General features: G+C 46.8%; 1 protein-coding gene across 1 annotated transcript; it reads right to left on the bottom strand.

Moving 5' to 3' along the window:
* Positions 1-370: 370 nt before the first annotated feature.
* Positions 371-1,219, bottom strand: LOC109154176. The gene has a single exon (XM_019302032.1). It carries the CDS (start codon positions 1,217-1,219, stop codon positions 371-373), a length of 849 nt encoding a protein of 282 aa, XP_019157577.1.
* Between the last annotated feature and the right edge of the window lie 9,599 nt (positions 1,220-10,818).

Genomic DNA, 10,818 nt, shown 5'->3' on the forward strand with positions numbered 1-10,818 from the left:
TGGGAATCAAAAAATTCAACTGACACTTGATTAGTTTTTCACAATTGCGATATGGATATTTAATTATTATGCAACTGTGGAACATGTAAGACATTTCGGAGAGTGGGCACGGAAGAGGGAGTGAGAATAGATGACTGACCAATGTAAGAGATGTTCAAAGAATTACCGTCGTCCAGTCGTATCCCATCCGGACTATTATACTAAGTGAAAGTGTGCAGAGGAGTCATATCCGGTGTGGCATGGTGAGATGCCGCGCTGTCAAACATCCACCGTGTAGTCGATCCCACGGTAGAATTAGCTGCGGGTGACTGAGGCTGAGGAAATGTAGGAGCCTGCACGGGAAATACGTTATGGGCCTTTAAAAACCGGTCTAACTTACGGCAAACACGTGTTTCATGGCCAGCAAGGTGACAGAATTGACACACAACACTAGGTCGAGTGTTGCTGTTATGCGACCAATTCGGTCTATTATTTCCATACGTGTTGTTGGTGTTGTTGCGGGACCTTCGATCGCAGTGGAGTGCTGAATATTTCGAGAAGCCGAAGGACCACGCTGGGAGGCATTAGCAGTAGCCAAAATAGATTTGCGAGCATCATCGACTTCAGCCAACTGACGTTTATGATCTGTGAGCGCATCGGCTAACTCTCCCAAATTAATGTGTTTGTCACGGATACGAACGACAGATACGATGGAGCTATACTCGTCCCCTAGTTGTGTTAAAATGTACACAACCATGTCTTCATCAGAAATAGGGCATTGAGCCAGGGCGAGATCGACAGCTATGGATCGCATGTCATTCAAAAATGCGGTGACTGACCGATTACCCTTCGAATTTCTGGTAAGCTTGGCCTTGAGGGAAAGGATCCGTCCTCGGGAGGCACTAGCATTGCTAGCAACAAGCCGTTGCCTGGCATCACAAGCAGTGGATGTGGAACCTATAAGAAGTTGTATGGTGTCTGAACAGCTCCCAAGTAAAGCACTGGTAATTATCTGATCTTGGCAATACCAAGTCAAATGTGCTGGATTCGGAGTTGTTTGTGCAACATCATTGAATTTTGCTTGCTCTTTGACAGAACCGTCGATGTATCCGAGGAGATTAAAGCCAATCAGGGTGGACTGAACTTGGCGTCTCCAGACAGGAAAGTTGAGGGGGGTGAGTTTGATAGGAAAATTAGACGGAGCATTGAGGTGGACAATGTCAGTGGTGGTTGTAGCCATGGATATAAGAATCACGAAAGAGAAGAGAGAAAAAAAAAGAACTCCTTAGGGGAATATGGCTCTTGATACCATGTGAAGGAATTAACTGTAAGTTTGTTGATGTAAATTACAACATATATATAGTACATGGAGGAGTGTAAATAGTAGGAAGTTGCAACCAAATATAACTAGTCTATAGGAGCATAAATAGAACAAGTAACAACTAAAAGCATTCTAGCCACATATTGGCTTAACAGAATATTCATGCCCCCCTGAGGAAGTGCCGTAGCATTTCCAAGAATGTGGTACGGTAAATAGAGTTATTATCCGTATTGATAAGTTTGGGCAACCAAAGGGAAATGCCTACGTTGAAGCTGTTCAACAGACCCTTCTTCTAAATGAGTCTGAGCGTCATGGCCGCTAATTAAAGGTATCGGCAAAATGAACTAATATTCCTGGCATGAAGCATTTCCGTCCACGATGTCCTAATCCTTTCTTCTATAATTCTTATGGATATGGGAAGGTTCCTAGGTTGAGGGCACCAATGCGTTATAGTCCTTACTTTTGAGGGTTTGGTTTTACCATATAAATTTCATGCAACAAATGTATAGACCAGAGTCTTGAAACCTCTAATATCTGTCCGTTTATGTACTACTTATCACTTGGGGTATCTTGATTATGTTTACCCTGAGATTGATCTTACATTTGGCATCCTTAGTATCATGATTTGGTTTTCTGTAAAAAAAAAAAAAACAAAAAATAAAAAATAAAAAAAAACGTTCTTCCACTAAACACAAACGTCAGCCAAAATTAGCCAAACTAGCTGGAAAATAGCTGATCAGTCATTTTTTCAAACACTCCCTTTTCTATAAAATTCTTGCTACTAATATTTCAAAATTTTCTCTCAAAAAAACACAAAAAATGTCTTCAAATTCTTTTAGGGAATCTTCAATTGATGCACAAACACAGCACCATCCTTGCACAAATCTTGCATTGAACTTCAGAACCGAGAAGTTTGTCAAATTTCTAAAATAAAATTTCGCCTAAAATACGTGTCAGTATATACGACTTCGGTTTCTCGTATATATGTATTATGGCTGATGGAGAAAATTGAACCCGGGGTATATAATTATACAAGCCAATAATCTCCCATAAGAAAAATATGAATGATAAAAGGGTGGTTGCAGGGAATCAATAAATAAGAAATAAATAGGCAGGACACAAGATATTTAACGTGGAAACCAATACGGTGAAAACCACGAGCCTTTTTGGGCTAGGCCATGTCGAAATCCACTAGGTTGTAGGTGTAGTACATGTACATAGGTGGCCATGGCCACAAAATATAAGAGGTAGAAGAGGTTATTTAGGAGAGTGGTTCTTTGTAACACCCCAGATTTTCAAGACATTTTAAACTTATATAATAAAGGTAATATCTCATTACATCCCAAAGTATATCATAAGTGTACGGGGTGCTATGCCTCACCTGGGCTAGAGAACCCAGGTGCACAGGCTGTCTAACTAATATCCATTGAAACACAATGCATAATATGGCACGCAGGCCGAAAGGGAAACTACTCTACTTCTACGCTCCAGTTCTAGCGCGCTCCAGTGCTCTAGTCCTCTGTGCCTGAAAGCCAAATATATCTGTTCAGCGAGAGATGCTGGTAACCCACTCCAACGCGTTGAAATACAATACATATAGAGATATATATAGATATACGAAAACCATTTTGAGCATGAAGATATATCCTACGAACACTAGCTTTAAAACCGGGAATGACTCGACAGATAAGGCCAGACACAAGCACCGTTATAACGAGCATATGCAGTTTACAACAGATAAGGCAGATAAGGCAAAGCATAAACAATGATCATAACCCAACATGAACAATCCCCGATATAAATCCCATAGTCACATCCCCCAAGACACTCGTAATCACAACTCGTCCATGTCACAACACACAACACACTTTGTTGGCGCCACAGGACCAATCGCATGCCCATACATGAGGGTCAGCGCATATAGCTCTGACACGGCCCCGCAGCACCCTGCCCCGTATCGCAACACGGAGGGGTCGATCGCAACCGACCGATGAACCGCAGCTCATCATAGTGTTTGATCGCAACCAAACAGTGGACCGCAGCCCAAGAGAATGTCATCTGACCGCAGCCAGGAAAAAGGACGAACCGCAGCTCGTATAGAAACGTTTGATCGCAACCAAACGGTGGACCGCAGCCCAAGAGTATCAATCTGACCGCAGCCAGCTTCTGAACCGCAGCTCAGGATAACCAATCTGATCGCAACCGAATTGGGGTAACACACACGTAACACATAGCAAGCACATGCAACCCACATTACACATTAGGAAGGGGGAGAAAACGTATAACCAAAACCTATGCGTGATCCATCACTTACTAAGAATAGTCCTAAGGGGTTCATACTTCTTCCACCTAGGTCAACGGGATACCAATTCAACTAGCATGCAATATAATAGACTCATAAACCTACGAACGGTACCCGAAACATCAAACTAGACATAGGCACGATAAACGGAGTCCGTTGGGACAGCACGGGGAGCGGGGAACATCAAACGGGGAAGCCGGGATCCCGGGTGGGATGAATTTCCAGCGGGTAGTCGGTGGGTGGGGGCCACCCGCCGGCTGCCCGCCGGAGAATACTGTTCCGGGCAGCGGGTCGCCGGCGGGCAGCTGCCCGCCCGCCGGCCACCCGCTGCCGGGCGGTGCTTCACGGCCGTGGGTAGGTGGCGGGTCCCCTACCCCCCACTGACTCTTTTCACACACTTTACGCCCCGGGAACCGTTGTGGAACCCGAAACCATGCTTAGACACTTTACAACGCAATTAACGACAACACGTAGACAATTAACGAATCAAATACAAGAAACGAACGGCGCATAACCTATCATGCTTTTCTAAATATAATCAACACCCAAACATGCGATTTCCCCACCCGATAATCCAAGAATAAGATCATACGATACAACCTAGGGTTCTAATCACTTTTATATCAACCAGAATACGGTTCGTCTTCTAATTGCAAGATTCGGTAAGAATAACACATAAACATCAAGAGCATCACACAATTATCAAGAACGACACATAATCATCAAGAACTCCATATAATTATCAAGAATTCCATAATCATCAAGAATCTTCCAATATCAAGATCATCAAGATCCCTCATGGGATCATCACATCAATTACCAATAATAATCATCATAACTCGCCAATATACAATAATATGGGGAAACCCTAAGGGGGAATTATAACTATGAAAATAGGTTTTGTTGAGACATGGGTTACCTCTTAGCCTTAATTAATTCCTTGGCTATAAAGGATCTTTCTTTAAGCTTCCTTGCTTTCTTGATTTCTCCTAAGGGGATTCTTGGAGCTCTTTTGGGGTGGTGGGGCGTTATTTTTGTGGGAAGTTCTAGGTGCCTCCTAAGTCCCCTATTTATATATTTAGGAGTCCTAATTAGGAACTAATATTATAGGCTCGCTAATTCTATTCCTTTTGGAACTAAGGATTGGGTTTAGGGGTTGGGTTTATATATGAGGGCCCATGGACTATGGTGGGCCTTTTTCCCTAATTAATCATTATGATTTATTCTTTCTCTTGGGCTATTGATTAATTAATTAAATGGTTTTAGGGGCCGTAACACGGGGTGTTACACTCTCCCCCCTTACAAGGGGCTTCGTCCCTGAAGCCCGGTGTTATAGTCCATCCTTTCACCCCTAGACACCTCGTAGCTCGGCCTCCTGATTAGGGTTGCGGCCTTACGTTTGTCTTGGCTTGGGGTAGGCTGAACTTTTGATGGTGTTGTGATAGAGAATTTTTCGGTTGTACCTCGGTTTCCTGCGCTGGAACTGGATGCACCACGAGTGCCCAAGGCGGCCTCGATCGCTGCTACCCTTTGATCGAGTGCGCGTGTGGTGCGAATCAAGGATGAGAACCCTTCTTCCATGATTTGATTCTGCCGGTCGAGCTGAGCGAGTATGCGTTCGTTGACCGAACCCTCGTTTTGTCTCCTCGGGTTCCCTCCTGGCTGTGGGTGCACTGACGGGTTAGGCCCGTCTTCCTCCTCTTGTCCCTCATTTCCCTCCGTACCTCCGCAATCTTGTATGGCTCGCTTGAGCTTTTTGTTGGAGATGTCCAATCGATCAACCAATTCCCTACGTTCCTCCTCGTGTTTTTGGCAAATTTCTTCGAGGGTGAGATAGTGTCCTCCCTCGGTGTAGTAGATGTCGTTGCGGTGAAGGTTTTGGGCATTGAAAACCATACCATTGGCGGTTTTGATCTCGGTGTGGCTTAGGTCCACCCCCTTTTTCTCCATGATCCAACTTAGGATCATCCCGTAGGGTAGGCTAAGTCGGTTGTTCGTCTTACAGAATTCCATGTGTTTTAGCATGAGGGCCGGTAGGTTGAACTTGATTTTATGTTTTAGGAGGTACGCAAAGGTGCACTCCAAGCTCCCCACATCCTTGCTCTTGTTATTGGTGGGCAAGAGGCTATCGGTTACAATCATAACTAATATCTTTTGCTCCGCCGATAGCCACTTTCGGTTCGGTCGAGTGGCCGAGGTAAATCCATCCCCTTTCCCGATTAAGTACCCGAGATAGTCCTTGTACCCCGTAGTTGGGGTGTCAATCCACCCTTTCCGGTCATAGCTAGACATACCCGTGGTGGTCAATTTCAAGAGTTTGGCCAAACGACCCTCGGAAAGCACAATTTCTTTGTCACGGACCTTGGTGGTGATTTCTACCTTGTCACCTCGTTTGGTGGCTACAAGGTGTTGGTAGAATTCTTTTACCAAGTCGGGGTATGTATCCCCTTTGATGGCAAGGTAAGTGTCTAAGAGCCCTTGATGTCTAAGCATGTCAACCAATTCGGAGAGAATTGGTCGGGTTCGAGTGCTTTACCTCCGATTACGGTGTAATCGGCATTGCTCCACTCCGGGGTGCGGATTCCGAGAGGTTTCTTTGGCATGGTGATGATCGTTTGTTGGTGACGTTTCCCGGCGGTTTTTCGCTTGTTTTCACGGGAGACGCCGGCGAGCAGCGTTTCTGGCGTCGATTTGGCGAGGGAAGGCGACGGCGTGCTGGTGGCGGCAGCCCCGTGTCGTTTTGGTGTTGCGTGGCAGCGAGTTGCTGTCGGGTTCGTCGTGGGCGACGGGAGGCGGCCGGCTGGGGCGGTGGCGCGGCGGCGTGGTGTTGTCGCGAGGGAGGGGACGGCGGCGGTTGGCTCCGATGCTGGTCCGGCGAGGTGGGGTAGCAGCAGTCTTCGAGTGATGCCGGATGGTGGTGGCAGCGGGCTGGAGCTGGGCGTCTACCGGGTGGAGTGGGGTGGCCGGTTTCGGGTGGTGGTGCGGCGTCGCGGGCTGGCGGTCGTTTGTCGGCCGGCGGCGGCGTTTGGTTGGGCGGCGTCGCGTGGTTGCGGCGCTTCTACGGTGGACGGCCGGTGAAGGTTAGGAGGGGCGTGAGAGAGAGGGGGAAGAGGGGGTTTGGGTGATTTGGGGAAGAAGGAGAAGGGTTTATGATTTGGGGATTTTATGGGTTTTAGGGGTTTGGAGGGGTTTATCAAGGGAGTGTTCCCTTGTGGTTTTAAGAAACATTCATGGCTTGGTGGTTGGGACTTGGACTTGTAAATAGGAGGTCTAGGGTTCAATTTCTAATGGTGACATTAGGCATTTCTTGATGGCATGGTTTTTGTCCCTTTCCTTGTTTCGTCCTTTAGTGGGGAAAGGGTTGGGTTGATGGCATAACTTGTGCTTTACCCCGTAGTGGAATTGAAATTCGATCAAAATCTTTATTCATAATACTTTCGAAATAGCTAAGCTAAATAAGTGGTCTTTATGACAAAAAGAGGGGGTGGTTACAAGGGGTGTGACGGTTTATCCCAGACAGAATTCGTTTTCTGGATTTTCTTCTGTGGGATCCGCATGGTCCTCGTCTTCCGGGACTGGGTTTCCATCTTCCGGGACCTCTTCGCTTCCGAGGTTGGCTTGAGTGTGGCTCATAACGAATACCTTTCCGGGAGCGCCGTAACTTCCTTGATGACCGGTGGCCCCGTGTTGGCCCACGGTGGCGGGGTGCGGTCTTTGGGGTCGAGTGCACTGGAAGGCCTTGTGCCCCTCCTCTCCGCAGTTGAAGCATCGCCAGGGGTTGCCTGCGCAATCCTTGCCCCTATGGCTTTTGTTGCATCTCGGGCAAGGGAAGCTTCTTGGATTAGCTTCGTTGTTTCCTAGGGTCGGTCTTTGGTTGGTCGGGTTGTTCGTCCTTGTGCCGGTGTCGTTTCTCGTTCTTTTCACTGGCGGTGCCCCACTTCCGGTGTTTCTTCTTCGTATTTGTTCCTGAACTCCGCGTTGGAGTAGTTGGATCCGATAGAGATTCGCGGCACTGGAGTAAGCCTCGTTGAGGGTCCGAGGTCTGCTTACCACTAGCGCCTTTCGAGCTTTGAAGTTGAGGCCCGACACGAATCTCTCTATCTTGGTTACCTCGGTGGGGACTAGCTCTGGCGCGAAGCGTGCCAGCTCGAGGAATCGTTTATGGTATTCTACGACGGTGGCCGTTCCTTGTTTTAGATGAAGGAACTCTTCGTACATGGATGCCTTCATGTGGGTTGGATAGAATCTCTCTCGTAGTCGTGTCTTGAGGTCCTCCCAATTGAACCCCGGTTCTTGTTGATAAGTGGGTCCCTCATGGATCCACCAGAGATCGGCCTCGTGCCCGAAGTAGAATGAGGCTATCTCTACGCGGCGTTCCTCCGGGCATTCTACTACCCCAAAAATCTTGTCAAGGGTTCGGATCCATTCTTCCAGGACCGCAGGATCCTCTTCTCCCGAAAACGTGGGTGGTCGGTGATTTGAAACTTGTCGGGCGACGTCTGAGTTTGCGTTTGGTGGAGGTGGTGGGGGCCTGTTGTTGCGAAGGGCCGCGTCACTTAGTGCCTGTGCGACTTGTGTCAGCTGTCGTAGGGTTTGGGTCAAGGGGTCGTATGTGGCGGGCTCTGGAGTTCTTGATTGCCTTCTGTTCGGTGTCATGCTATCGTCTTTCTGGTCAGTGTTTATAAGAACGTTAAATTAGAGTCTGACGCACTTCTTATGAAGTGATAAGTGGGAAAGGGTTTTTGAATGAGGGAGGGTAAAGTGTAGGGAAGTTATGTGTAGGTTTCACAATCTCACCGCGCGTCCTAAGATTCCTGAGTCCTATGTTCCTAGGTACTTAGAGTTTAAGCCTAATGTCCTAAAGTCCGGTCTTACGAGTCTCTTCCTAGGGTCAAACTTAGGCTCTGATACCAACTGTAACACCCCAGATTTTCAAGACATTTTAAACTTATATAATAAAGGTAATATCTCATTACATCCCAAAGTATATCATAAGTGTACGGGGTGCTATGCCACACCTGGGCTAGAGAACCCAGGTGCACAGGCTGTCTAACTAATATCCATTGAAACACAATGCATAATATGGCACGCAGGCCGAAAGGGAAACTACTCTACTTCTACGCTCCAGTTCTAGCGCGCTCCAGTGCTCTAGTCCTCTGTGCCTGAAAGCCAAATATATCTGTTAAGCGAGAGATGCTGGTAACCCACTCCAACGCGTTGAAATACAATACATATAGAGATATATGTAGATATACGAAAACCATTTTGAGCATGAAGATATATCCTACGAACACTAGCTTTAAAACCGGGAATGACTCGACAGATAAGGCCAGACACAAGCACAGTTATAACGAGCATATGCAGTTTACAACAGATAAGGCAGATAAGGCAAAGCATAAACAATGATCATAACCCAACATGAACAATCCCCGATATAAATCCCATAGTCACATCCCCCAAGACACTCGTAATCACAACTCGTCCATGTCACAACACACAACACACTTTGTTGGCGCCACAGGACCAATCGCATGCCCATACATGAGGGTCAGCGCATATAGCTCTGACACGGCCCCGCAGCACCCTGCCCCGTATCGCAACACGGAGGGGTCGATCGCAACCGACCGACGAACCGCAGCTCATCATAGTGTTTGATCGCAACCAAACAGTGGACCGCAGCCCAAGAGAATGTCATCTGACCGCAGCAAGGAAAAAGGACGAACCGCAGCTCGTATAGAAACGTTTGATCGCAACCAAACGGTGGATCGCAGCCCAAGAGTATCAATCTGACCGCAGCCAGCTTCTGAACCGCAGCTCAGGATAACCAATCCGATCGCAACCGAATTGGGGTAACACACACGTAACACATAGCAAGCACATGCAACCCACATTACACATTAGGAAGGGGGAGAAAACGTATAACCAAAACCTATGCGTGATCCATCACTTACTAAGAATAGTCCTAAGGGGTTCATACTTCTTCCACCTAGGTCAACGGGATACCAATTCAACTAGCATGCAATATAATAGACTCATAAACCTACGAACGGTACCCGAAACATCAAACTAGACATAGGCACGATAAACGGAGTCCGTTTGGACACCACGGGGAGCGGGGAACATCAAACGGGGAAGCCGGGATCCCGGGTGGGATGAATTTCCAGCGGGTAGTCGGTGGGTGGGGGCCACCCGCCGGCTGCCCGCCGGAGAATACTGTTCCGGGCAGCGGGTCGCCGGCAGGCAGCTGCCCGCCCGCCGGCCACCCGCTGCCGGGCGGTGCTTCACGGCCGTGGGTAGGTGGCGGGTCCCCTACCCCCCACTGTCTCTTTTCACACACTTTACGCCCCGGGAACCATTGTGGAACCCGAAACCATGCTTAGACACTTTACAACGCAATTAACGACAACACGTAGACAATTAACGAATCAAATACAAGAAACGAACGGCGCATAACCTATCATGCTTTTCTAAATATAATCAACACCCAAACATGCGATTTCCCCACCCGATAATCCAAGAATAAGATCATACGATACAACCTAGGGTTCTAATCACTTTTATATCAACCAGAATACGGTTCGTCTTCTAATTGCAAGATTCGGTAAGAATAACACATAAACATCAAGAGCATCACACAATTATCAAGAACGACACATAATCATCAAGAACTCCATATAATTATCAAGAATTCCATAATCATCAAGAATCTTCCAATATCAAGATCATCAAGATCCCTCATGGGATCATCACATCAATTACCAATAATAATCATCATAACTCGCCAATATACAATAATATGGGGAAACCCTAAGGGGGAATTATAACTATGAAAATAGGTTTTGTTGAGACATGGGTTACCTCTTAGCCTTAATTAATTCCTTGGCTATGAAGGATCTTTCTTCAAGCTTCCTTGCTTTCTTGATTTCTCCTAAGGGGATTCTTGGAGCTCTTTTAGGGTGGTGGGGTGTTATTTTTGTGGGAAGTTCTAGGTGCCTCCTAAGTCCCCTATTTATATATTTAGCAGTCCTAATTAGGAACTAATATTATAGGCTCGCTAATTCTATTCCTTTTGGAACTAAGGATTGGGTTTAGGGGTTGGGTTTATATATGAAGGCCCATGGACTATGGTGGGCCTTTTCCCTAATTAATCATTATGATTTATTCTTTTTCTTGGGCTATTGATTAATTAATTAAATGGTTTTAGGGGCCGTAACAC

Source organism: Ipomoea nil, unplaced genomic scaffold, assembly GCF_001879475.1.
Source record: "Ipomoea nil cultivar Tokyo-kokei standard unplaced genomic scaffold, Asagao_1.1 scaffold2610, whole genome shotgun sequence".
Lineage (NCBI taxonomy): Eukaryota > Viridiplantae > Streptophyta > Magnoliopsida > Solanales > Convolvulaceae > Ipomoea > Ipomoea nil.

Excerpts from the sequence above, each read along its gene's own strand:
- LOC109154176 (XM_019302032.1), bottom strand. The coding sequence starts at position 1,219 with ATGGCTACAACCACCACTGACATTGTCCACCTCAATGCTCCGTCTAAT.